This window comes from Strigops habroptila, chromosome 5, assembly GCF_004027225.2.
Source record: "Strigops habroptila isolate Jane chromosome 5, bStrHab1.2.pri, whole genome shotgun sequence".
Taxonomy (NCBI): domain Eukaryota; kingdom Metazoa; phylum Chordata; class Aves; order Psittaciformes; family Psittacidae; genus Strigops; species Strigops habroptila.
The window spans coordinates 58,302,837-58,330,214 of NC_044281.2; the positions used below are offsets into that span (position 1 = coordinate 58,302,837).

Below are 27,378 nucleotides of genomic sequence, written 5' to 3' on the forward strand. Positions count from 1 at the left end.
ATCTAGATAGGCAGGTGATTGGCAGGCTGACCTTACACCTGTTCTGCCTTTAATGCCACAGACCAGATTCTCCAATTCCTCACAGAATCCATGCCTTCGCTTGGACCCTCCATAGAGAGTTCCCAAACCTGCTGTGTTCAAGGAGACATGATAGCCTCCCTAACATATATATGTGTCTGAGATACATGCATGTGTGTATGTATGATATGTGCACTGTCGTGGGGGAGTGCCCTCTGATTGTTGCTCACTTTGTTTTTATATGACAGTGTGTATGCAGATTCTGTCTGTTCTTCTCAGGCGGATCCAAAGCAGAAGACTGTCTATGACCTTTTCCAGAGGACCTTCTCTGAAAGCCAAGATGACACTGATGAAGCTTTGCTTTTGGAGGCAGCTGATGCTTGCTGCGAGTTTGACTCTGGCAGTGCCTTGCAAGATACAGGAGAGATGTGTTCTGTGAGTCCCCCCAGAAAGCGGCGTATTGAGGAGTTTTTTAAAGTGTAATGGTGACAGCAAAAGAGACTGGCTAAGAGATTTTTTTTATTAAAAAAAAAAAAGACAAAAGCAATCAAGTATTATTTTTTCAGTTTTCAAAAATAAAAGACTGTTTTCTGTATCTCTAGTGTGTTTCATCTTGAAGGATGAGAAGGCAGTCTGACAGCATGACAGATGAGCAGCCCATACCTGGCAGCCTGTATGTTTTGTGGTCCTAGTTTTGCTGATGACTGAAGGGCCATGGGCAAGTAATGTGCTGTTTTGTTTAAAAAGCAGTTAATGGTTGTCAGGCTACAAGGCAGAACTGTTGTGAAAACTAACTTCTCAGCAGCTGCAGATTGTTTATAACAGTCTTCCATCTCCAAGAATGTTAGTCTGTATTTATAGGAGTTGATTCACTGGCAAAATTTGGCCCTTGGGGCACTCACAAACTGGCTCTCTGGTATTCAGTTTGGCAGTGAAGAAAAAAGATCCAGACAGATCTCGATGTTCCATGGAGTTTAGGAAGAAGAGGGAGAGCCCCAGATATTTCTGTGCAGAGCAGTCAGTACTTTGAAACCAAGTAGTATAACTGTCTGCCAGGAGGGTGTATATTGCCTGTTAGGTACATGTCTGCCTGAGCACGCTGATCATTAACCTCAGCTGCTAAATCTTAGGACCTGCTCCATGGCACGTGATTCTTGTGTCAGCGGAGGTTGAAGCTTATGTGGACTGCCAGGGATTAAGCCTGGCTGCTCAGGAAGGGGAAAGACTTGAGACTGACTTCCACAGATGAGTGAGGAGAGGGGAGTATGTGCAGACTTTTGCTCCTGCTTTGTAAGAAACTAATTCTGGACTGAGCTGTTTAAATAAAGAGTTGTTTTAAGTCATGGTTGCCAAACTTTTAGTACCTTTTCTATTTTAGAATTTCATCTCCCATTTGGACCTTAAGCTTGAGAAATACGTGATGCAGTGGAAATATTAGGGTGTGATTTTTTTATTTTTATTTTTTTTTTTAATATTCACAATGCCTGCAAAAGGTAGGTCCTTTGGGGAACGCTTCCTTTTGTGCTTTCTAGAATGCATCAATTTTCAATAGGGAAACTCCCATGATACTTTGCTTAGATTCACAGAATGGTTCGGGTTGGAAAGGACCTTAAGATCATCTAATTCCAACCCCCCTGCCATGGGCAGGGACTCCTCACACTAGATCATGTCACTCAAGGCTCTGTCCAACCTGGCCTTGAACACTGCCAGGGATGGAGCATTCACAACTTCCTTGGGTCTCCACGCAGCCTTCTCTTCTCCAGGCTGAACAGCCCCAACTTTCTCAGCCTGTCTTCATACGGGAGGTGCTCCAGCTCCCTTATCATCCTCATGGCCCTCCTCTGGACTTGCTCCAACAGCTCCATGTCCTTTTTATGTTGAGGACACCAGAACTGTACACAGTACTCCAAGTGAGGTCTCACGAGAGCAGAGTAGAGGGGCAGGATCACCTCCTTCGACCTGCTGGTCACGCTTCTTTTGATGCAGCCCAGGATACGGTTGGTTTCTGGGCTGCGAGCGCACACTGCTGGCTCATGTTCAGTTTCTCATCAGCCAGCACTCCAAGCCCTTCATTACTAGCCTACAGTTGGACATTGAGCTGTTGACCGCAACATTTTGCAGGCGGCCATCCAACTAATTCTTTGTCCACTGGGTAGTCCATCCATCAAATTGATGTCTCTCCAATTTAGAGACAAGGATGTCGTGCGGGACAGTGTCGAACGCTTTGCACAAGTCCAGGTAGATGACGTCAACTGCTCTGCCCCTGTCCATCAGTTCCGTGGCTCCATCATAGAAGGCCACCAAATTGGTCAGGCAGGATTTCCCCTTGGTGAAGCCATGTTGGCTGTCACCAACCACCTCATTGTTTTTCATGTGCCTTAGCATGTTTTCCATGAGAAACTGTTCCAAGATCCTGCCAGGCACAGAGGTGAGACTGACAGGTCTGTAGTTCCCCGGGTCTTCCATTTTCCTTCTTGAAAATGGGGGTTATATTACCCTTCTTTCAGTCATCGGGAACTTCACCTGACTGCCAGGATTTTTCAAATATGAAGGACAGTGGTTTAGCAACTTCATTCGCCAGCTCCTTCAGGACCCGTGGATGGATTTCACCAGGTCCCATGGACTTGTGCACGTTCAGGTTCTTAAGATGGTGTCGAACCTGATCCTCTCCTACAGTGGGGCTAAGGTCTTCATTCTCACAGTCCCTGTGCGGGGTAAACCCCCAAACTAGACACATGAATGTTAATAAACACAAGCAACTATCTAAACACCCTGTGTAACAAACACAGAAGACATTTCTTAAATTCTTCGTCTTTCCAAGAAGACCTCACCATAAGCAGCATAATAGCAAATGCCACTTGGTGTATTGATAAGGAATGGTGAGGAAATCCTGTATGCTCTCTACGTTTCTGCAAAGTTCATGCAGAGGGAACTAAACCCCCTCCCTTCCACCTCTGGGATCACCACACTCAAATGACTTTACGTGGTATAAAAGCCTTTATTGACGCAGTCTGAACACACAGATTAATTTATAGGCTCACCCACCAGCAGCAGTGCCCAGTGTGTAGCCACCATGGGCAAGGACATCCCCCTGGGCCTCCTGGGCACAGGCACTGCCTCAGGGCCAACACCCCAAGGGTGCTGTGCTGGGCAGGGCTGCGGGGGCCCCTGCCCAGGCCGTGCTGGGCAGGGCTGCACCACCAGCAGGGCTGTGCTGGGCAGGGCTGCGGGGGCCCCATCACCCCCGCGTCACAATGCCACCCCCCGCCAATGCAGCATCACAATGCTCTGGGGCAGTATAAGGCAGCATCCTCCCGTGTTCCACTGCCAGAGTGCCCGGCGCTGCCACCAGGACAGAGCTGGCAGCCTGAAGGCACCCGAGAGGAATTCCTTGAGGCACCAGTGGATTTACTTGGAGGGGCTGAAGGGAGAAGACTGCCCAAAGCTGCTGGAGGTTCTCTGCTGCAATTCCAGCTCCTGGAAGGGCCACACTCACAGCTCATCGGATGGATGGATGGAAATCCTGCTTCAGTCTTCGGGGAGCTTGCCGTCCTCATCTTCTGGGGAGATAGTGGCAGTTGCCATAAGAAATACGATTCACAGATGGCCCAGTGCCCTCCTGCTTTGGAGCTCCCACTGCCAGGCACAGGAAGATTCTTTCCCCCAGGGTTGATCAGGCCAGCGGCATTTTGCTATTCTTATAAGCCCCTGAGATGGCTCCAGGTGGATGCAGAAAAGGCAGGTCCAGCATCCCCTTAGAGGCATAACCAGCCCATGGACCAGGAGCAGGTCTTGCTCACGTGCTCAGGGAGTAGCCGATCGCCAGCGCTGGGGTCAGGAAGGAATTTTCCCCCGGGGCAGATTGGCACTGGTCCCCGGGGGTTTTTTGCCTTCCTCTAAGCACTGAGCATGACCACTTGTCAGGGCTCCTCTGGTCCTGGTGCTCTGGGTTATCGCCTGGTGCTCATGCACCACGAAAGCGGCCCCTCGTGTCCTGCAGCTGGGGGAGGAAGGCTTTTTTCCCCCCAGGGTGGATCAGCAAGTGTCCCCGGGGTTTTTTGCCTTCCTCCGCAGCCGAGCACAGCCCCTTCATGGGGCTCCTTTGGGTTATTGTGGCCCAAAGGCAGCTGCTCGTGCTCCACGCAGCTGGCCCTCGTGCCCCGCATCCGGGGGGAGGCAGCCTTCTGGACTCCCAGGGTGGCCCCTGCATGGCCCCGGGACTTGCTGCTGTCCTCTGGAGCATTGAGCACCTCTCCTTGTCAGGTCTTCCCTGGCCCATTCTGGCTGGGTTCTTCCACTGCCCTCACACCACCACGGCACCGCTCCTGCCCCGGCTTTCCTTTATCGAGCTGCAAGGGATGTTTTTTCAAGCTAAACTGAGGGATGCACCAGCCTGCTGCTGGCTATGCATGTGCATTGTGTTAGTGCTTGTGAGCATCAGCTCTGAAAGATTTAGAAAAGTAAATATAATCTAAACTAAACTAGACTAAAATTAACTAAACTAAGCTAAACTAAGCTAAAATAACTAAAATTTATTTATAAATAAATAAAATACTCTTTCCACCTGTAACCTTTCTGATTTGTGTCTTTGAAAGTGTTTTTGGTGCTGAAAACCCCTTGGCATTTCAGGTAATTAATGGTCTCATCATTACACAGCTCATTGCGAGTGCAAGGAATAGAATACAACAGAAGAGAATGGAATGGAACAGAACAGAATAGAACAGAACAGCTATGATATGCTGTGCATATAGTTCTGCATGACAAGCTCTGATATAGGTCTGAGGGGCTATCTGCAGTGCAAGTCCCAAGGGAGGCCAGTCCCAGGCATTGAGGCTTATGAACACCCTCTGGACCCTGACAGAAGTAGACCTGCACTCCTCATTTAGACATGTATGGGGTGCCACTGGAGAGAGAGCATTGGGCCAGATGGACTCCTGATGGAGTGCTGCTGTTCTCAGGCTCTTGTGTTTTGTTGTTTCTCCAAAAGGAACGACTTGGGCATTTTTAAAAACCAGTATTTGGGGTAGGGGTGGGGTTGGGAGTGGGGGGAAATCACAAGGAAATGAGCAGGTATTGCCCTCATAAAAAAGATTTGCAACCATTTAGTTCAGGAGCACATCCTGCCTCAGGCTGAGGGCTTGAAGCCTCACCAATGCCAGAGATGTGGTCTTTTGCTATCCTGTGGAAACCCAAATAAACTGGATGAACACAGACAAGCTTCAAAAACCAGTACTCACATGTTTTTTGCAAATCTGTTCAGATGCTCAAACTATCCAGAGACAATCTACACATCTCTCATCCCCGTCAGAAGGCACAGGCCTTCTTCCCACAAAGTGACAGAGCCAATGCCTGCGATGGGACATGATACTCATTCAATCCATTCTGCTAGTGCAGGGCTGGGAAGAAATGTCATCCAGCATTTCCTCAGCATGTACTGTTAGGGAAAGCAGGAAGTAGGGAGAAAAAAACCTGGAAGTTGGAAGAGACCTACAGTGATCATCAAGTCCAACTGCTTGACCACTTCAGAACTCGCCAAAAGTTAAAGCATGTTATTAAGGGTCTTGTCCAAATGCCTCTGAAACACTGATGGGCATAGGGTATTGGTCACCTCTCTAAGAAGCCTGTTCCAGTTTTTGGCCACCCTCTAGGTAAAGAAATGCTTCCTAATGTTTACTCTAAACCTCCCCAGGCGCAGCTCTGAACCATTCTCACTTTTGATGTGGGCTTGATGTAAAGGCGAATGGCTCTGTTTATCACAACTGGTCTTCTCAGGCACATCTGCATGGTCATATTCCATTTTTGTGTGTGTATTATTGCCAGTGTAGTGTGATCCCAAGTTAATGTCTTTCATGCCTCTGGTCTTAGTACTCAAAGATACCTGCAAATGGGCTAGTGTTAAGCAAATGCGACTAGGGAGTAAGGAAAAGATAGAATTACACAGAGGTACCAGTTAGCTATGTTTTACAGTTGTAATCCCTAGAGAGGGTGGGGAAAAGCAAACTGAAGGCTTACATTTAGCCTCTTGAGGCCAGGAGCTAACATGCTGTGCAGGCAGCATGCTTGGCTGTGTGCAGATACCAGACACTGACAAAAAGATCTCTCTCCCACAGCTGAGAAGGAAAAGCTTGTGCTACAAGATCACCTGATAAATAATGATATTTTTTCCTGCATTGAAGGGTTTGATGATGCCATTTTCAGCAAGTGTCATCATGGAAATGCCCTACAGACTGTGTATGCAGTTGGGCTGGGTGGAGACTGGCTTTTCATTCTTGACTGCAGAAGGCGTTTTGGTATGTGTGCAAGTGGAGTAGGACTGAGAATTATGTGGCTGGCCACCTGGAGGAAATGCTTTAACTTTGGATTTTAGACTGAAAGTTAAACATAATTTCTCATGCTGCAACAGCTGGCCAGGAGATAACTTTCAACATTTTTAAATGTCTTTGTTCTCGAACACAGAGTATTTAATCTGCTTCTAGGACACATGATCTTTCAACCTGCAGAGAGGGCTGCTCTGAGTAAGAGGTGAGAAATGCTGCTGTCTGCCTATAAAAAAATATACATTATTTGTAGAAAACATTATTTGTATATCCATATTGTCATCTCCTATGGGAGTAATTTTCATACTCCTTGTAAAGCTACAGCTACTTCACAACAGTATTTTTCTGAAATCTGCTGGAAATACCCTTGGTGGATTCTGCTTCTCATAAACTCAATTTACTTTATCCATGTAGTGATAAATCCCAGCCCTGTTGGAGCAATGCTAGGTGTACTCTTTCTGTGTTAGGACCCATAGAATTTCAGCTTGTTTGCTGCAGAGTTGCAAAGGCTCTTCAAGGACACTTGAGATTCACTTTATCCTTACAAGATGGAGGGGAGAAGAATCTTGCAGGAAAGTGCTTTTAGTCATTACATCTCAAGGGGTTGGAGATACTGTGCAGGCCTTAACACAATTACACCATTAGTCTGTCATGAACATGATGTGGCTGGGAAGTGCGAGCAGGCTCAGACAGGATCTCTAAGGCTTGATCATGGGGATTTGTACACGGTAGTGTGCAGGCTGCCAGTGAGACCCACAGGCAGGCTGAGGAACATGCAGTGCTCTTGGGCGCCCTGGCATCTGCCCATCAGTGATGGTATAGCTGTAACGTTTTGGCATCATCTAAAGCCCAGTAGAGTTAAAGAGAAGGATCCATGTTACTTGAACTTGGAGCATATAACTGTGACTGAATGCCTGCTTGTACAGCTGTGTCTGTGCCCTCACACATGTTAAAGAAAGGTATGTTTCCAGGAAGAATGCCAGACCAGGAACAGAAGGCAAAAACACTCGAGCACTTCAAGCTACATCCTCAGCACATGAAGCTGGCCAGCCTGGGGCAAGGAGAAGAATTCAGGATGGTAAACTGTTGATGCAAGGCTTTTGGAGCCGTGCTGGCCTGTCTGCATCCATCCATCTTCCCAGTCACTTGGAAATGTACATTTATTTTGGCAGTGCTGAGAATGACAGTCATCTGAGGGGGGTGGGTTCAGCTGTTGGCAGAGCTGTCTGTAAGATGAAGGATATGACCACATGCTGTATTGTCACAGCAATACTTTAACTCTGTAGATACAGACCAGCAGCAGATCCTCTGTCCTGGATGTGTTGGCTGACAGTTGTTTGGTTGTGTTTGGGTTTTTTTACCAAATAGTCCCAAAACATCCAAAGGAACTTTTCTTTTTTTTTTTTTTTTTAATGTATTGGTATCAAAAATGTATCCTGTGGTCATCACAATGAGGATCTGAAAAGGGTAAATATATTCCTAGGATATATCAAATGAGAGTTTGACTCAACAGAGAGAGATATAAATACCACTGCCCAAAGCTCTGCTGAGCCCTCACATAGAACAGGGCTCTGGCCGAGCAGCTCCCAGGAGGAGCTGCTCAGGAGGAGCTCCTGCTCAGACAAGAGGAAAGCTTGCAGGGATGACTGGTAAACAGGGAGGCTGGTGCAACAGAGGAAACTAGAAATGTTGAGGGTTCAAACCTCCAGAGCAAGAGCAGCTGCGGTGTCTGTCCTTGAGCACCCCAAAGCACAGACCCCAGACAGGGAAAGGGTAACATGGGCCTTAGTGGGGCATGCCCTAGCTGTTAATTCCACGTTAATTATATAGACTGCAAATGAAGAGGAGACTATTGTGGGTTGAGGCAGCTGGGGCTCTCATGGGAGGAAAAGCACCTTGGGATGGTCTCTCCAGGTGGGCTGGGCAGCCCTGGCTCCCTCCTGGAGAGAGGATGAGCTGCAGCCGGTTCTATGTATTAAAAAGCACTTGGGCTAACGGGATTACATTTCTTAAGGGGTTGTTAATGGGTTGTTAATCCTGTTATGAGCATTGCAGCTCAGCGGCGTTGGTACAGGCAAGCGAAATGTGTAGTGGGTCCAAGCAGAGCAGGAGCCCTCCTGGGTTCTGGCCCTATGCTTTGATGCTGCTCAGGTACACTGGGCATCCAGGAGCACCATCTGGGTGCCAAGAGCCTGCTTCCACAGTGGCACGCGGAGGCTTTCATGGGTTGTTGTCTGAATGCCGGATGACCACATGGAAACCACGTAGATGCCATGTTGCATTTGGTCTGGTTATCTTCAAACCTCTGGACTTTGAGCTGGTGTATTTTAAGATGAGAATTCATCGTCATCGATTTTATTTTTTAACCCCTATCTATCTACCTACTAGTTACTGTCTTTAGAAATGAGGTGAGTTAATGTAAGTGTTCAAAAACCGTGCAGGTGAGGCCCTCAGTGATAATGTTTAGTGGTGGTCTTGACAGTCCTGAGATAATGGTTGGACTTGATGATCTTAAAGGTCTTTTCCAACCTAGTTGATTCTATGATCTCGTTTCCTGGCATGACCTCCTTGGGTGGAAATCCAAGAACCTGCATTCTGGCATCTCCTGTCGTCAGCGCTGCTGGGGCTGATGTACCGCTTGAGGCTTTGCACTGATGCACGGTGTTTCCTGAGCGATGCATCTGTCACCATCAGACTGCAGCTGCGTTCCGGTTTAGACGCTTCAGGGTCTAGATAACCCCATGATCATGCCAGACACATACACCACACACACCTACCCCGACCCCATCCGCCCCACCTCCGGGCTCCTCCTCCCTTTCTTCCGGCGGGGGCTCAGTCTGCGCCTGCGCGCGCGGCGCTTCCTCTCTCCGCCTCGGCGCCGGGCAGGAAGATGGTGAGTGCGGCCCGGGTGCCGCGGCCCATCCGCCGCCATCCGCCCCGGCGGCACGGCGCGGGGCAGTGCGGAGCCCGCTGCGGCGGGGCACGGGCCGGGGCGGGGGCTTGTGTGGGCTCAGGCCCCGTCCCGGCACCGTCCTGCGAGAGGGGCTCGCTCCCGCCGGAGCGGCCCGTGGGAAACGGCGCGATTGAGGGGGAGATGGGGAGACGCTGGTGAGCGGGGGGGGGGGGTCTCAGGGACAGACCGTGCCGAGTCACAGCGCTGTAGGGGGAGCCAGTGCTTGGCGGGCGGCTCTGCGGGCTGCAGGGCGCCGTGTGAGCGGGCTGGGCTCGCGGGGTACGTGGCTCTGCTCATGCTTGGCTGCCCGCGGTGTCCCGGTAGGAGCTGGGAGGCTGCGCAGCGTGAGCTTCCCGCCCTTGCACAAGTAAAGCGCTTAATTACGGCGTCAGGGAGAGGCGTCGGTCGGGCTGCGGCGCCGGGTTTGAGTGCCGAGCGCCGTGATGTCGCGTCAGGAGAGGGGAGCGGCCGGGGAGGTGGCGGTCTCAGTAAAGCTGGACCTGTTCTGGGTTGTCTCCCCGCAGGCTAAGCGCACCAAGAAGGTTGGGATTGTGGGTAAATATGGTACCCGTTACGGTGCGTCCCTTCGGAAAATGGTGAAGAAGATTGAGATTAGCCAGCATGCCAAGTATACCTGCTCCTTCTGTGGCAAGGTGAGAGACCTCCTTCCCTAAAAAAAGTCTTTACAAATAACTTTGTTACTGATGCTAGGAATGTGATTTGATGCTTTGGTAATTTTTCTACTGAAGAGAACTCCACTAGTTTCGAGACAGTGATTAGTTTATTGTGACCTTTAGGGTACTCTCAGAGACTTTATAAAATAGAAAAAGTTAGACATTTCACATGCATTTTTAGTGGTAGTTAAATGAAAACAAATAATATTTCATTACATAAATGTTATCATACTATACATTTTAGGTATCTAATGAAAAGACCTAACAATTAAAACAACACACTTATTATCCTGATAATTAATGCATGAATTTGGGCTTCCCCCCTTCTTCTTCAGTAACTTTACAGCTTACCTGGAGGAGGAAGAGAGCTTCCTTTTCCCACTTAAAACTTCTAATTGCAGTTGCTAATGTTTGTGTGCTGTATAACTCTGGATGGAGAAGAAATTCTGATAAGTAATCTTATCTACTTATGTACATAATCAAAATTCACTCTTAAATCTGGTTTTCGGCAGTTTGAGAGGCCCATCAGCTTGGGCTTTACCCAGATAATTTTTATCGATATCTGTAAAGTGGGTGTCTTTAAGTGGCTGGAAATATAAAAATATTTCCATGTGTCTTGTTTATTTTGTATTTAGTGTCTTGGTCATGTGATGTGGGAATGTCAATAACACCATTTGCAGAGCTGCCTAAATGCAGTATAGGTCTAGGCAAACCCATTGTTGTCTTTGCTGATGGAGACTTGCCCTGGGTGAAGGGAGCTCAGTACCCACCACTCACTCATTAGATGCTGTTCAAAGTGGGTCCAGTTGTTTGGCTTTTTCAGCTAATGGAGAGTGCATTACTCTTTTTTTTTTTTTTTTTTTTTTTTTTTTTTCCTTCCCCCCCCCCCCTTTATTACAGACCAAAATGAAGCGGAAGGCTGTGGGTATCTGGCACTGTGGATCCTGCATGAAGACAGTTGCTGGTGGTGCTTGGACTTACAAGTAAGGAAATAAAGGAGCTCCTATTGGCATTTATTGTCACGTAACTGAAGCATAAGATGGCATTTTCCTTTTTCTATTTTTTTTTTTTTTTTTTTTTTTTTTTTTTAGTCTACTAACCATTAAGTAGATCTGTCTCCAGTCAGTGACATGTGGGGTTTTTTTCATGCGTTGTTAAGATTTGATTGGAACGAATCAAATTGGGTTTGATTGCTGTTCTTTCCAGTGTCTGTTGTGCAGCTTCTGACAGTGTTGCCTTTTACCCACCGTGTTACTGCTGCTGGTTTTGGTGCGTCCCTCCAAAATTCCTTCATCTTGCTGGGCTTTATCAAAGCGGTTGTATTCTTCAGAATTGCAAGCACTTCATCTTTTCCCAAACTTCAAATAAGGAATTAGGAACACGTGCAAATGCTGTTTTTAAGTAGTCTCTTCTGTGCCTCGGCTGTAGTATCATTTTTTACTGGAGCTGTAAACTACAGTTGCTGCTTGTGTGGGATATTAGGCTTGGGCCAGTTTTCTGGTGATGGAAGAAAAGCAACAGAGAGAATGTCTGGTTCATCCAGCGATCTCGGGGTGGAATCATCTGGGTGGATGACACCCGACATGCCCCACTGACTTACTCTGAAAAGAGCTTCAACAGCTACTAATAAATCATGCTTCTGGGATAATGTATTAGACCTGGAGATTATTTTTCCTTCCTTGATTATTTTGACTGTATAAAAATCTCCATGGTGTGAGGGAACTCTTACCTCTTCTTTCAGAGCCTAAGCAGCATTTTTTTTGTGTTTACACCCCCAGCCTTTTTGGTCAGAGGCACAGATAGAATAGGCAAAACAGATTTACTTCAAGAAAAATTATTTCCATGTTTTCCTTTTGTTTTAAAAGCATTGAATCATTATAGTCCTTGTAATGGTGTTCTTGCTTACTGTCTTTCTTGACTCTCCTTCCCTCACAATTCTGGTAGAAGACACTGTTGCCCCACACATAACAGTCACTAGTAATCTGAGCCCATGTGCGTGTGCATGTAGTCAATGCATGACTGGCTAATTTGGGTTAAGATGTAGCTTGTGAAGTTGCATCTTCACAAGGTTGCTTTGTTGTCGTGAAAATCAAAGTGGAATTAGCCCCTGTTGACAATGCAATCAGACTGTGACTATTGGAAATGATTAATGCTTTCTCAAAAAAATAACATTGTCATGGGTTGTTCTGCTGCCACGTGCAAATGATTCTGTTGCTTCTTCCAGTACCACCTCTGCTGTGACGGTCAAATCTGCCATCAGAAGACTGAAGGAATTGAAAGACCAGTAGAAACTACTTCCCATTCTCCTTGTGAAACATCCTTTTTTTCCCTCTGTTAAGATCTATCCTATTGTTGTTTTTATTTCAACAATAAAAAGGTAATAATGGAGTGGAATAATGATCATCTTTCTACAAGAATTCCCATCTATCTTGCTGTATGTGGTGGGTTGACAGTGGCAGGACATCAAGTGCCCACCAAAGCTGGTCTATCACTCCCCCTCCTCAAGTGGACAGGGGGATAGAAATTAAATCAAAAGGCTCATCAGTTGAGATAAGGTCAGGGAGAGATCGCTCACCAATTACCATCACAGGCAAAACAGACTCAACTTCGGGAAATTAATTTATTATAAATCCAATCAGAGCACATTAATGAAAAATTAAATCTTAGAATCACCTTCCCCCCACCCCTCCCTTCTTCCTGGGCTTGTTTTTATTCCCAAATTCTCTACTTCCTCCCCACCAATGGTGCAGGAGGATTCGGAATGAGTGTTGTGGTCAGTTCACAGTCATTTCTGCTGCTCCTTCCCCCATCAGAGGGAGAACTCGTCACACTCTTGCCCTACTCCAGCGTGGGGTCTCTCCCATGGGAGGCAGTTTTCCATGAACTGCTCCAGCATGGGTCCTTTCCATATGGTGCAGCCCTTCAGGAACAGACTGCTCCAGCGTAGGTCCCTTCCATGCGTGTAGCCCTTCAGGAACAGACTGCATCTGCAGGGATCCTGTGGGGTCACAAGTCCTGCAGCAAACCTGCTTCAGCGTGGGCTCATCTCTCCACAGCGCTTCAGGTCCTGCCCAGAGCCTGCTCCAGCATAGGCTTACCACAGGGTCACAGCTTCCTTCAGCACCAGTGTGGGATCCTCCCTAGGCTGCAGGTGGAGATCTGCTCTACTGTGGACCTCCATGGGCTGCATGGGGCCAGCCTGCCTGCCTTACTGTGGTCTGCACCACGGGCTGCAGGGGAAGCTCTGCTCTGGCTCCTGGAGCATGTCTTCCCCTCCTCCTGCACTGACCTTGATGTCTGCAGTCTATCATATATTATCACTTCTCTTTCTGGCTGTAGTTGCTGTTGTGCAGTTCAGAGGGTTTTTTCTTTCTTTATTATATGTCACAGAGATGCTACCTCCATTGCTAATGGGCTCGGCCTTGGCCAGCATTGGGTCCATCTTGGAGCCGGCTGGCATTGGCTTTATCAGACACAGGGGAAGCTTCTAGCAACTTCTCATATAAGCCACTCCTGTAGCCCCCCTGCTACCAAAACCTTGCTACACAAATCCAATACACGTACACTGTATTTATATAACTATGGCAACATTAGTAGTGTTATCCATCAGTTGAGTGGCTCTTGTTACTGCTAAAGCGATTAGAAACCACTTTTCCTTTCCAGGTAATTGCATACTTCATTGCTTGAATGACTGAGGTGAGTCTGAGGAAAGCTTAAATAACTTGAAGAAGCCTGGCTCATCTTGATCTGTCCTTTGTGCCTGTGCCTTGAGGAGTGGTGTAATGTTCCATGAATGGAGGAATGCACAGATGTAAGGAGGGAGAACATGTAAAATGCTGCTGTGCCTCTTCCCATTTGCCTTTGAGGAGGGCTCAGGGGAGTAGGGCATGGGCTGCAAGATGGAGAGAAATGGAGCATCATGGCTGGCTTGGGGCAGAGGTTGGAATGGTAAGAGAACAGATAATAGCATCCTCTGTTGCTGGCCAGTGCCACTAATTTTCCAGTACCAGCTGCAGGCGACTGCTTATGACAACCCGTAGCGTGTCCTGTTGCCCACAGATCTCAAGATCAGTCCCACTGCATATTCTCTAAGGCTTGCTCTTTCTAGGTGTGATAGCAGGCTCCAGTGGCTGTATGTTCATGTTGTCTAATCCATACTAAATTGCAACAGTAAATTTTCATGTTGATGCAACTCCTGGGACATCCAGTCTTGGAGAAAAAGCTGCTGTTTGGGTTAATAAGTGCCTCCAGATCATCTCTTTAGACTGTCAAGCTCAAGATGCTGGAACATTTTTTATGGTCTGATAGTCAGGTGAGTTTTGATTTGGTTTAAGGCTTGTTTTTGGTGAATACAGCATGTCTTTTGTCCTTAATACAGGCTGGAAAACATGAGTCTTGTTAGTAACCTTGATCAGCTGGAGGAAGAATAGCAAGCAGGAAGCATAGTGGTTGCTTACTCTTGCTCCAGCTTAAGCTTTAAATGGATTTGGGTGATGATGAGCTACAGCAATAATGTCATTAATGAACCTGACATCTCTGAAAAATAAATTCAGAACTGGACCTAGGTAGGAACCTTTTCCCAAGCTGCAAAAATTCTGCAGCTCAGAATTTTGACTGCGGTGTCGCCGAGCTTACCTAGGCTTTTTTTAAATTTTTTTAATTTAGTTTTCTAAACTTCCCTTACTAAAGGTGAAAGTCGTGTATTCAGGTATCCAGTGTCATTCATAAAAACCTTCATATCCTTCGTGTCACCTCCCAGCAGTGATGAAAGTAATTTCCTGGGACTCTGGGAATGACTTTCTGGGAGAATGGCAATCTGCTATCTGGGGGATAGATCACTGCACATTCCTCCATTTACACACCTTGTTCTACCTGTAGTGCAGAGTGAAGAGTTATGTGATACGCTTGAAGTGGAGATGGCAGTGGGTGACTCTCCTTAGCAGCAATGCTCATTTTTGTATATGTACATGAACACTACCATGGCCTGCCGCACGTGTCTTCTGTTATAGCAGGGGTACAGAGGAAACCTGTGAGTTCAAGAAACTCTCAGCTCAAGTCTGTCTCATTTTTGCTGCTGCTTTTCTTGCATGAAAGCAGCTTTCTTGTCAGGCCTCCCAGCTTAGTCCTGGGCACTGCTGTTGGTGGTCTTGGTTCGTGCTAACCAGCTTTCTTGGAATGCCATCTCCAAGCTGCCTTGTACTTTCTTTTCAGTTAAGATGTTTCTGTTCCCTTGAGGATGCCTTGCATACTGTTGCATGGATAGCTGGAACATTTCAATGAGCCAGCTTTTCTCCTGCTGGTTGCTGCTCCCACTAAAGATAGGGTGAACGGTATGTGAGGATGACTTATGCTACTCTGAGGACATCTTTGCTGCCTGAAAACCAGCTGCTGACCTGCCTCAGTGAGTTTATTAAGCAGCAGTGCCCCTCACTTTGGCTTACCCTCCTGCATAGGTTTATGAAGTGCTGTGGTCCAGGAGGTGCTTTGCAGGTAACTGAGCCATCCTTTAGGGAAATCTCAGAGAGACAGAAGGGTTGGGTAACTGGTATAGACTGAATGTCCAGAAACAGCTTTGTGTCCTGCTTGGACCTCCAGGAAAAGAGGTGACATGGCTGTGGGGGGAGCAACTCCAGTTGCCAGCTCACGTGGAGGTGAGTGAGCTCAGGACCTATCAGCCACGCATCTGTGTGTCACCTCCCAGAGCACTTTCTAGAAGGTTTCTGAGCAATGACAACACTTCTAAAACTGCATCAAAATAAAGACAACATCCATTATACTAAAGGTATACTAAATTGTACTTCATGTGAGCTCTTTTGTTGGGAAATTGTGATGAAACCATATGAGCTCTGATTACTTTGCTTGCTACTTCATTGTGCGAAAGCCTCTATTGTAAACCACTTTGTGCTTAGGGGGAGGTTCCTTTGGTGATGTGGCTGTACAGCTCTGCCTCTAGAAGTGGTTTTGAGGGGCTTAGGTTGCTCTGTGGAGGTCCTCATTTCTGCAAGGAGGCACTGTGCAGCCAGTTGAGGCAAGGGAGGCCTGACAGCCAAGAAACAGCAGCCCAGCTTCCTGGGTGGTGGGCTTGAGGATGGGAGGGGAAATGCTGTTTCCGGTAAAGTTGCAGAAGAGGTCCGAAACTCCAGCACCACCTGCCTGAGGTGTTCCTACTCACCTACTCACTGTGAACATGAGGTGTTCACAGGGATCTGCAGTGATTCAGGGGCAATGGATGTGGCTCATCTGCCACCGAACAGTCACTGCTATGTCTTGGTGATCACTGGAGAAAAGTACTGCTCAGTGCTTGGAACAGCTGCAGGTGTCCCCTGGTTAAACACATCCTTCTCTCTTCTGGTATTCTTGAGCCACTAAATCCAGATGTAAGTGGCAAGTTAGTGCGTGTGCTCCTGGCAAATTAGGATTTACCTGCTGTCTCAAAGGCTTCTAGCTGGCTGTGACAGCTGTGGTGTGGATGTGTGCGTTACCAGCTCTCCCTGCCTTTGCAAGCAGGATGGTGGTCTGCATATTGCCTTTTATTCTTGACTCAGTGTGCTGGGGTCACATTTCCATGTCTTTCTCCCCTACCACTTCTCGAGCTGAGATATGACTCTGCACACCTCTGTGCTTTCTCATTAATGCAGAGGTCATAATTAAAGCACAGGTTTCTGATTAAAGCCCACTCAACTGCTATGAAGTAGCTATTAACAGATGTAGAGGATATGCTTCATTATGTTGATATCCCAAGGTGATTGCACAGGTATCTTATCTAAGGTGACTTCTATTCCTGCTGAGGAAGTAATTAATTACCTTTGGGATTAATATTTGCAGAGGGTGGAAGCTGGGCAGAGTGAGAAGATAAGCTTATGAGATGATTTTTTTTATCTGGACTGTGTGGTCCTACCTGCATCTCTGCATGGGCTGTGCCCACAGGTCTCCTGGGCTGCTTGTGTTCTCCCAAAAGCGCCGCGATACCTTGGCCTGCTTCTGAGCAGAGGCGTTTTGTGCTGGTGAGCCTTCAGGGCTGCCAATCCCGCACGTTTTCACAAAGCGCGAGCAGGGAGGAAGGTGGAGAGGGTGGGAAAGGGGAAGGATGCTGTGGTCAGGGCGCTGTGAGCTGGCAATGCTGCGAGCGGCCAGCGGGCGACACTGCCGCTCTGTGCTCAGTGCTGCAAGGCGGCTGCCTGGCTGCATCTTCCCAGCTTCCCTTCCCATTCAGGAGAAAGGCTCTGCTCACCTGTGTGCCTACTACAGATTCTTAGCTCAGCGTTTCATGCTTCCTCCCCAAAGAATAGACCAGGACGGTGATTTTAGGCTGAAACAGGACTCCGTGTCAAGAGATCAGGAAGTAGAAATACGAATGGGGAGGTTGGAGAGAGGGAATTTGTGGTCACTTGTCACCTCTAACAGAACTGAATTTGTGTTGTTGCTCTGTCCAAATCCTAGGAGAATTTGTTGTATCAACAGATAGGTGATTTGGCCAGGCGGTCCTGGAAATCTAGGGTGAAAACAGGAATTCTTAGCAATTTTACTTACTGCTTTCAGTTGCTGAGCTTCAGACAGGAACTTGGATAGAGTTGCCTTAGATGCAGTAGAAGCAGAGAGCAAAGTGCTGGCAGCATCTTGGAGGGTGTGAACTTACAGCAGTGTCTGACCCATCTGGATTGCTACAGCTATGGGAATTAGAGGAGGATTTGATGGAAACAGAGACTTTGAGTCTGATGGAATGTTCTGTAGATGCGGCTGAGCAGGTTGATCAATCTTGGTTGCTTTTGAAGAGCAGGTGAGAAGGGGACCTCTTTTCTCAGAACAATCTGTCAGTCCCATGGGATTTTTTTCAGGATCAAGGATATAATCCAAAGGCATGGTTGCTGTAATCAAGGTGGCATTTCAGGAGCCCAAAGGAACTTCGAAACAAAAACCCGAAGGAGCTCAGGGCAACTATCCTCATTCTGATTTCTCTGTTAAGCACCTACCTGTTTCCAAAAGAAAATTATTCCTTTGGTTTTACCCCATTTTCACTTCTTTTGCCCTCCTGCTCACAGACAGCCTGTTTGGTCTGTGGGGGATCATGATATTAAGACTTGGGGATACCATTTGTGTTTGTGTTATACTGCATATTGAAGACTGTTGGGACTTTGGGCCCACAGGGGTGAGGAACCTCAGCTACAGACATTGGTTGTCCCTTCTGTGTGTCCTGACTTAAAGGTGGTGTGAATTCAGCCCATTGGCAGGTACTCCCTTTTGGCTTCGTTTCTTTCCTAGGGATTTGACTATAGTATAGCCTGACAGTTATAAGCGATGGGTATCATGTTTTAAGGAGCATATCCCAGTGTGATTTCTAACTTCTGTGAACAGCAAATGTCTTGACCTTACTCTATGGTCAGCTGCCTTCATCCTTGTGCACAATAAAGGGCTGCCCATTGCCTTCCTGAGCTTCTTCATGCCTCTTCCTCCATGCTGCATCCCAGGGAGATTCCCAATGGCACTTCAGAAACAAGAGTGACTGATACCGGTGAGTCACCTTCCTGGGGCAGATATACCTGTCCTTGGACAATTTTCTAGGTGTCTCCCTAGAAAGAAAGGAGCTTTAGTGATGAGGTTTATTGCTCGCTTTACAGCTCAGAGCACTGGACAATGAGAGGATTGGCCAGAGCTGGGGTATGATGTGAGCACCACTTCAACAGGCTGCAAGTCACCATCTAATTTAGCATATTGTCCTTCCTTCCACCTGCTGCTCATCTCACCTGGATGTTCAGCAATTCCACCTGGGGACACAGAGCATTGGAGAGATGGCCCAGCTCCCATGAAAAGAAGTGGGCAGGCAATACCTCTCTGTTTCCCAGCTATAGAGAAATGATTCCTTAAAGGATGCTACAAAATGATACGCAGTGGCACGAGACTCTGTATTTCCAGTGGCTCAGGGGCACAGAGAACAGCCGGCTTGAAACCAGCCCCAGTGTTCTGGAAGTGGTCAGTTGCCATCGGTAACATATCCCTCCTCGGAGTATTCGGTCTTTAGCGGATGTCTTTGGAGGCATGAAGTGTGGCGGAGTTGTGGATATGCCTCAGGTGCCCTTATTAGATGCCTGGATGCATTTTGAAAATGGCTGCTTAGAAAATGTCTAATTGCTATTCCACATATTCAAAACGTTTTTTTTTTCTCTCTTGACAAGGCTTTGGCATGCCTTGGATTGCTAAATATACTTTCCTCTTGCAAATTCTTGGCAGGAATTTGTGTAAGGAATCACGCCAAGCAGTCTCTTCAAATGTTAACAAGCTCATCGGTGTGGCTTTCCCAGTGCACGGTTTGTGCTCTCTCTTTTTTTTTTTTCCACCTCCCTTCCCAAAAAAACCAAATCCTTCTCCTTTCTGCACACTGTTGCTCTGACCATATGAACTATGGCAGCTCTGCAAGAAACTGAGCTGAAAAAAGCACTTCTTTGGTGTTCATCAGTTTGGTGTCACTGCCCTGCTCAGCCTCGTGGGGATCCTGTTGAGTTGGAAGCGTGGATTTTGGGGTGCTTCTGGAAAACCTAATTTATTTCCTCTCCACCCTTGCCCTGTCTTGCTTTTTCCCCTGTTTTTAGCAAGTTGGACTGCATCCTTGCACTGCAATCATAGATTTGATGTTTCTCTTTCAGTAGCCTATTAGCAAGTGAATGAGGCTGTCGTGCTCCCCTTTTGTTTCCCTCCAGTGCTTATACTGGTGTAGAACCAGCCCTGGAGCTGGTTCCTACAGCCAGGCAGGGAAAAGCAGAGCTGCAGATTAGAGCTTTAGGCCTGGGTCGCTTCTCTCCCTCTGCCCCAGGCAAAGGGCAGTGCTGCTCTGGCATGTGAAACTGCCAAAGCAAAGTAAGCTGGGAGAAGCTAGCACAGCATCGCTGAAACCCCAGTGTCTCCTAAAAGAAACCTTCTCCCAGGACTCTGCTACCCATTGATATGTCAGCCTACAAACCACCCTTGAGCTTCACTAGAGACAATCTTGCATAAGCATTTTGAGAGCCAGCTTTCCCAACTTTCCCTTGACCTTTGCCCACCTGTTGTTTCTTCTGTTGTCCTTTCTTACTCACCTCCTGGCCCAGAGTGTGAGCAGTCACTATGGGAAAATGCCCAAGCATCCTGTTACAGAGCCAGGGGAACAGCACGGTCAGCTCCTTGCCCCTATGGCAGCAGAGGGAGAGCTTGCCTGGGTTTCTTGTTTCTGTGCAATTCCTCGCACAATATTGCTAGGTTACACCAGCCGAGGCTTTGGGCTGTGCTTTTAAACTGTGAATTCTGTAAAAGGTTTCCTGGGCTTTGCCTCCAACATGCTCTCCTGGCCTCCCATCATCTGATGGACATGCCTTGGGAGCAAGTGTTTGTGTTCAGGTTGGGATGTAGAGTCCCGCCCTGTGCTCAGTCCTATCTGCTTTTCATTGAAAGAGCTCAGCGGGAGATGCAGGGAAGCTGCAGAGGAAGTTAAGCTGTGGGGCCACAGAGCCTGCATTTATCACATTAAAAGGATAAGCAAGAGGGCTGGAAAGCCAAGGGCAGGCCTTGGCACAGAAGAGGCCGTACTTGAGACAGCTGGAAGGATAGTCCAGGCCAAGTGATGACTCCCCACTTTTCCGCTAAGGTGCTTCTTGTTCACACTCTCTCTGCTCAGACTGTTGTGACTTTGGCCCACTCCTGTCAAATGGGCCCATTAACCTGGAAAGCAGAGAACTGCCTTTCCTGGACTTGGTAGCTCTCCTGTTAATAACTTCTTTTTGCCATTTTATTCACCAAACTGGAGCCTTCTCAGCCTTGATTCAGTGGGCTTTTCCTAAGGGACTTCTGTCCACACCAAGGAAGATTTATTTATAACTTGTGACTTTGGTTCCAGGAATTTGCTCTGTGACCCCTCTCCATTTCTTTGATTAAATTTCATATTGCAAGAGGAACATTTTATTCTGAAGCCCTTGCCCACCCTGAGACAAATGTCCTGCAAGCTGATGCTTTGCTCTCCCCTTCAGGCAGTTCTGGAGCTGCTCCAGTTCTTAAAGTGTAGAGAGAAGACCAATTCCTCCAAATAAATATTATTTCATGGGAGATGCTAAGTGGTGTACCAAGAGGTCACTTGTCTTTTTCACTGAATATAGTTCTTCCAAGTCACTAACTACTGGGCCTCACCTTTGAAGGGAAAAGGTTTAATGCAAAGCAAGATTGTCTCCAATATCCCACCTGTGAGTCCAAATGATTGCTTGAAGATATGATGTTGGTCTCTATCAATCATGTCTGTTCTATTCAAGCTGTTGGATTTTGCTGCAATAAATTGGATTTGAGATGAAAAGGCAAACATGTAAAGGGAACATTTAAAAAACCCTCGAATGCAGAGTAGACCCAAGTCATGCAAGGTAAGAAGGGGAACAGATAAATTATCTAGGCATTAACCAAGTTATTTTTAACCTAAGTCAGCTGAAGGCGTATTCTTTGTGCATGAAGAATAAGTAAGAAATACATGCAACTTCCTGTAGCAAGCAGAGGTGTTTATTCTGAAGTAGGTCCATCTCTGACAAAGATGTGATAGTCCTTATGGTCCTCAGTTGTAGACAATGCTGGTACCTATCAAAATGAAGAAGAAAACAGTCAAAGGAAAAGATAGGCTATGATAAACAATCAGACAGCTATGGAAGCCCAAAGAAACTCATTTGTGATCCGAGTCCATCAGCAGCCTGGCCATTGCCGAGAGCTTTCGTTTGGGTTACTACTGAATCAGTGCTTAGTGGCTTAAGACAGTGATGGTTTTTACAACATGGATCTTAAACACTGATAGGTCATTTCTCATTGCTGACTTGGAGAATCCAAGGCATTAGACACAGTGGTAGAAGTGCCAGTTACATTACTTCTTTTGTTTCCAAATGGTGGAGGTCGGCAATCAGAGTGGTTGATGTGGGGATCAGGCTACTTCATCTGGCTGATGGACCGTCTCCCCCTTTCCCAATATTTCCCTTCCTTTTTGGTGTGTTCTCACCTTACAGGCGCCCTCCTGGATGATGTGAGGTCCCAGAGGCATGATGTATCTCATGTTTTGCCCGTCTGTGGAGATCTAAGCACAGAGAACCGTGCACATTGCCTTTTACCTCTGTTGTTCATCTGTAGGATGGAGATCACCCAAGCCTTTGAGAATACATTTCAGGAGCATTCCCTGCCATCGCTGCAGGAAGATGGTACCTTTGTCAAAGGGAGAACTTGCCACCACTTGCAGAAAAAGGGGTTGCATGGAAATGAGAGAGACTCAGGCTTGTCGTCTTGCTCTAAGACAGCTGCGGTTTTAACATTCAGAAGCCAACAAAGATGAAAGACTCCTAGTCAACCTCTGTAGTCCCTTGGAAAAAAAGTACAAAGACTTGATAAATATTTTGCATTGATAAATTCCATTTGTCTTTTATAAAATAAAGTTTGCCAACTACCAAAGCAGGGAAAATATTTTACATAACTTCGAGTGCGATGTCTAAAAGGTTGCTATGAGCCTGGTTTGAACAACTCTTTCCACAACCCAGCATGTGAAGGAATGCTAAGCTTCACCCAGGCTAGGACCAAGCTTGCTGTATGCGTCTGTGTGGTGGTTTGATCCTGGCTGGCCATCAGGTGCCCACCAAAGCTGCTCTATCACTCCCCTCCTCAAGTGGAGAGGCAGAGAGAAAATATAATGAAAAGCTTGTGGGTTTAGGCAAGGACAGGGAGAGATCACTCAGCAATTACTGTCACAGGCAAAACAGACTTAACTTGGGGAAATCAGTTTAATTTATTACCAATCCAATCAGAGTAGGTTAATAAGAAATAAAACCAAATCTTAAAACCAACTTCCCCCTACCCTTCCTTCTTTCCAGGCTTGTTTTTATTCCCAAATTCTCTACCTCCTCCCCACCAGTGGTGCAGGAGGATGGGGAATGGGGGTAGTGGTCAGTTCATCACAGTCATTTCTGCTGCTCCTGCCTCCCCAGGGGAAGACTCCTCACACTCTTGCCCTGCTCCAGTGTGGGGTCTCTCCCACGGGAGGCAGTTTTCCACAAACTGCTCCAGCATGACTCCTTCCCACAGGCTGCAATTCTTCACGAACTGCTCCAGCATAGGTCCCTTCCGTGGGTGCAATCCTTCAAGAACAGACTGCTCCAGCGAGGGTCCCCTGTGCGGGTCATGAGTCCTGCAGCAAACCTGCTCCAGTGTGGGCTCCTCTCTCCATGGGGCCACGCACCCTGTCAGGAGCCTGCTCCACAGGGTCACAGCCTCCTTCAGGCATCCCCTTTTCCAGTGTGGGGATCTCCATGGGGCCACACATCCTGCCAGGAGCCTGCTCCGCAGGGTCACAGCCTCCTTCAGGCATCTCCCTGTTCCAGTGTGGGGCTCTTCCTGGGCTGCACGTGGAGGTCTGCTCCAGCGTGGGGTCCTCCATGTGCTGCAGGGGCACAGCCTGCCTCACCATGAGCTTCACCACGGGCTGCAGGGGAATCTGATCTGGTGCTTGGAGCCCATCCTCTACTCCTTCTTCATTGACCTCGTGTATGCAGAGCTGTTTCTATCACATATTTTTACTCCTCTCACTGGCTGCGATTGCTGTTGCATGGAGTTTCTCCTTCCCTCCTATTTCTTAACTATGTTATCCCAAAGGTGCTACCCCCGTTGCTGATGGGCTCGGCCTGGGCCCGCAGTGGGTCCGTCTTGGAGCTGGCTGGCATTGGCTGTGTCAGACATGGGGGAAGCATCTGGCAGCCTCTCACAGAAGCCACTCCTGTAGCTCCCCTGCTACCAAAACCTTGTCATGCACAACCAATGCAGTCCATGTGCTTTTCTGTTGGCTGGTTTGTTTTATGGCAGTGGAAGTGGTAGTCCAGCAGGTGTCTGGTGAGTGGAGTCCGGCAGGTGAGAGGTAGGCTATGGAAAAAGAGATGAAGACATGAATGTTTTTGAAAGCTGTTTTTGAACCCAAAACAATGTCCCTCACTGTGCTGTGGGAACGTGGCTATAAAAGGCAGGAAAGGCACAGCTGTCTACTATTATTGTTTTGTTATTAATTTTTTAGGGTGATGCTGATTAACCACTGGAGTAGATTCCCTGGGGATGTTTCTTGGTCTGGACTACTGGCACTTTCTGATTCCCATGGCACGGACTGAGCACTGGCTGTTCCTGCTAACCGTGACAGGGTCTATGTGATGGTTTGCAACATTCTGCTCTGGTTTCATGTCACACTGTGGAGCGGCTGTGATCAGCCGCAGTGCCTAGGGGAGCTGCAGAAGGGTTGTCTTGCCACTTGCAACCCTCATCCCGATCTTGGTTAGCACTTCCCGGCATACAGAAATATGAATTGTTATGGGTGGTGGAGGGAGGGGACACCCAAGCCTGAAATGAGCAGGGTGCAGCTGAGGTCTGCCTTCAAATGACAGTGCCAAGACCACTCAGGTTTTGGCACTTGGAGCGCTCCAACCCAAGCATGCTCTTTTGGCTACAAGGATGCATATCATCACAGCTGACCAACCTCCCTCTACCCTTCCTGCCAGACCTCTGCCAGTCTTCAAGGTTATCAGATTGGCTTGCAGGAGCTGGGGTTGTTTCTCTGGTCAGTTTAAGCCCATCTCCTGGTCACCTCTGCATACCCCTGGAAGATGAGCTGGCTACAGCTTTTTACATGCTTACGCATCTCCTTGAGCATTCCTTTTCCCTGGGCCATCTGCCACCAGCAAACCTCTTGGAGAGGAGGAGCGGACCAAAGGCTCCCAAATCTCTGTTGGTGCCAAGGCTAGGCAATGCTGTGAGTAAAAACACCCAGAAAATGAGGGATACAGCAACTTTGGCACACAAGCACGTTCTGGAGCTTGGCTCCTACAAGCATTGAAGTCCCTCAGCCCTGCTGCCTGGGATATGCATGTCAGGAAGATATGCCATGGGTAGAGTAACATGGGAAGTGGCTGTTCCCTCTTGTGAAAGCATCTGAAACAGTCGGCTAAGGATTTATCCTGAACTGGGGTGAAAATTTGTATGTGAATCCCAAACAATGTCTCTCGCGGAGCTGTGGGAATGTTGCTATAAAAGGCATGAAAGGCTCAGCTGTCTATGATTATTGTTTTGTTGTTAATTTTTAACAATGAGGGTAATTACCCATTGGAACAGATCTCCCCCCCACCTCGCCCCGGGATGTTTCTTGGTCTCCAGTATTTAGACTGTGAGGTCCTCTGAGAAGAGACGTGTCTAGGGCAAAGTGTATGTACAGCACTGAAAACCGCAGCGCCTTCAGCCATGGCTTGTGCAAACCTACTTTCAGTTGTGCTGCAGCAGCCTGGGAGAATGCGTGTGGGCAGACACGCTGTCTCAGCAGAGGGGTGTCAGCTCCTGCTGCAGTGGCAATCAATCTTAGGAAAACTCGGAGACCTGGGTAGCCCTAAGTACCTGAAGTCTTTCTCAATGTCTCCAAATTGGTGTTTTACAGCACAATGTCTTCAGTCAGGCTATTTATAGCCAGCCCCTAGCTAAGAACTATTAGTATTTGTTTTAACAGTGATTGAGGCTCTTAGGAAAGAGTTTCAACAGCAAAAGGATCAGTGCTTGGCCACCAAGGGTGGGTTTTTTGTTGGTTTTGTTGTGGGTTTTTTTTCCCTCCCTCTCTCCATCTCAACTGTGCAAGTGCCTTTTCTTTTAGGAATCAGTTCTGGAGCAAATGGAGACTCACCACTAAATTATATCTCTGGGCAGAAAAGCAACGCCAAGCCAGCCTGTTGGTTTTGTAATGTAGGACACAGCCCCCCTTGCCCTGCGCACAGTCATGCACAAATTCCTTGGCATCTAATTAATAACTTGCAGTTAAGCAGCGGCTACTTCCTTGCATCATTTCAGCGCGGTTGCCAAGTGAAAAATTGAAAAGCAAGAGAGAGCCAAAGAAACAACAACGACAACAACAACAACAAAGGTTTAAAGTTCTAGGAAATTTCACTATGTGAGGTCAAAATTCCTTGCGCATTCAGAGGCTAGGCTGTTGGCTGGCAGGTGCCTCTAGTTAACATGGCAAGGGCCTTTCTTTACAAAGCCCTGTTCTCCCAAAGCACCTTCTGTTTGACTGGAGTTTCTCAGCCCTAAAAATGCATGTGTGGTTGGCGAGAGAGAGGACATGGGGAGAATGCAGGGCTAAGGCACGTTGAAGAGAAGTCAAATGAGGGTTTTTCTTGTGGTTTTAAACGTTACAAATGCTCTGGGGAATGGGGACAGGCAAGGAAGGATGTTAAAGCAGAGCTCCCAGGACAGTACCAGGAAAAGGATGGGTTGATTCAGCAAAGGGATTTGCAGAGTAGAGGATACCCAAGAGTGAATTTAGAGCCAAGGGAGACCTGGTCCTAACTTTTCGGGATCTTGAGGAACACATCTCACAATGAGCCTCTCCTCCCAGTCTGCTAGTCAGCAGTTAGACTGTGTTTGGCCTGTTCATGGTACAAAACGGCTTTTGTCTGGGTGGAGGGCTTTTTAGCAGGACCCTGTAAGAAAACAGTAACAGTAATGTCTAGTGAGTTAGGTTTTCCACTTTTTCATGCTGCTAGCCCTGGGGAAATGCTGGGGCATGCAACAGTATCCTGAATAGTCCTAGTGCTAGTTTTCAGCACTGCAAGAGCAGGCACAGCAAGGAGTACAGCAGCTATCAACAACTGAGGTGAGCACTTGGGGTTTTTACGCATCTTCATGCTAGAGGTTGTCGGAGACATGAGGAGAAGGGGCCCAAGGGAAGACGGGTGCTCAGAGCATCTGATGAGCTGTTTCTGCTTTGCCTGCTTTTCTTCTGTCTTCTCTCTCCATGAAGGAAGCCTGTGGAGGCACATGCTTTTAACTCATCCCATTTACAGTCACAGTAGTCTTCATGAGTTTGGCAGCTTCAGGATATGTGTGGCTGGAGACTAGCTATTGTCTGTGGGAGGAAGTCATAAAAGATCCACAGTCTCAAGACCTGTGAGGAAAGGGTGAAGGATCTGAAAAAGGAAAGGCTTTTTGAAAACATTTTTTTAAATACACAGATGTTGCTGTAGGGTGAAAGGGTCTCATCAGACCTCTGTATCTGTCGCAGGCCCCACAAGTAATGGTTGAAACTGCAGCAAGAGAGATACAGGTTAGGTGTTGGTTGGACAACATCTAGTCATGTAGATCTGGTTGGGCTTACTTTGAGTTGGGGTTGGAGCAGAGACCTCTGGAGGTCCTTTCCAGATGAAAATTTACACAATTCTGCGATTGGAACAACTTCCCTGCAATAAGGGTGGCCACGGTGGTGAAGTGAGGTGGTAGTAATGTCATCTCTGGAAGTTACAACTTGGAGATTAGGCAAACACTTGTCAGAAGTGGCTCAGGAAGAGCTGACACTGGAGGAGTGAAAGCAGACTGTCCTCCTGATGTCTCTTCTGGCTTTGGCTTTAAAAAACAGCAGGTCCTC

General features: G+C 47.5%; 2 protein-coding genes across 3 annotated transcripts in view; both read left to right on the forward strand.

Annotated features, from left to right (window-relative positions):
* Positions 1–1,366, forward strand: part of SMARCAL1 (SWI/SNF related, matrix associated, actin dependent regulator of chromatin, subfamily a like 1) — a 39,699-nt gene extending 38,333 nt beyond the window's left edge. Inside the window, exon 17 of one of the 2 annotated variants that reach the window (XM_030488668.1) lies at positions 298–1,366. In XM_030488668.1, the coding sequence (XP_030344528.1) occupies positions 298–501 (204 nt within the window). In that variant the 3' untranslated portion in view covers positions 502–1,366. Of the gene's footprint in view, positions 1–266 lie in introns of both variants that reach the window. The other variant, XM_030488669.1, reaches the window with a different exon arrangement.
* A 7,786-nt stretch (positions 1,367–9,152) lies between these two features.
* Positions 9,153–12,362, forward strand: RPL37A (ribosomal protein L37a). Its single transcript, XM_030488670.1, has 4 exons — positions 9,153–9,228; positions 9,813–9,941; positions 10,863–10,945; positions 12,187–12,362. The coding sequence occupies exons 1-4, from the start codon at positions 9,226–9,228 to the stop codon at positions 12,248–12,250; spliced, it is 279 nt and encodes a 92-aa protein (XP_030344530.1). The 5' UTR covers positions 9,153–9,225; the 3' UTR covers positions 12,251–12,362.
* The last annotated feature ends 15,016 nt before the right edge of the window (positions 12,363–27,378 follow it).

Coding starts and splice junctions, on each gene's coding strand:
- RPL37A (XM_030488670.1), top strand. Junction 9,942..10,862: donor CCTGCTCCTTCTGTGGCAAG/GTGAGAGACCTC, acceptor CCTTTATTACAG/ACCAAAATGAAGCGGAAGGC. Junction 10,946..12,186: donor GGTGGTGCTTGGACTTACAA/GTAAGGAAATAA, acceptor TGCTTCTTCCAG/TACCACCTCTGCTGTGACGG.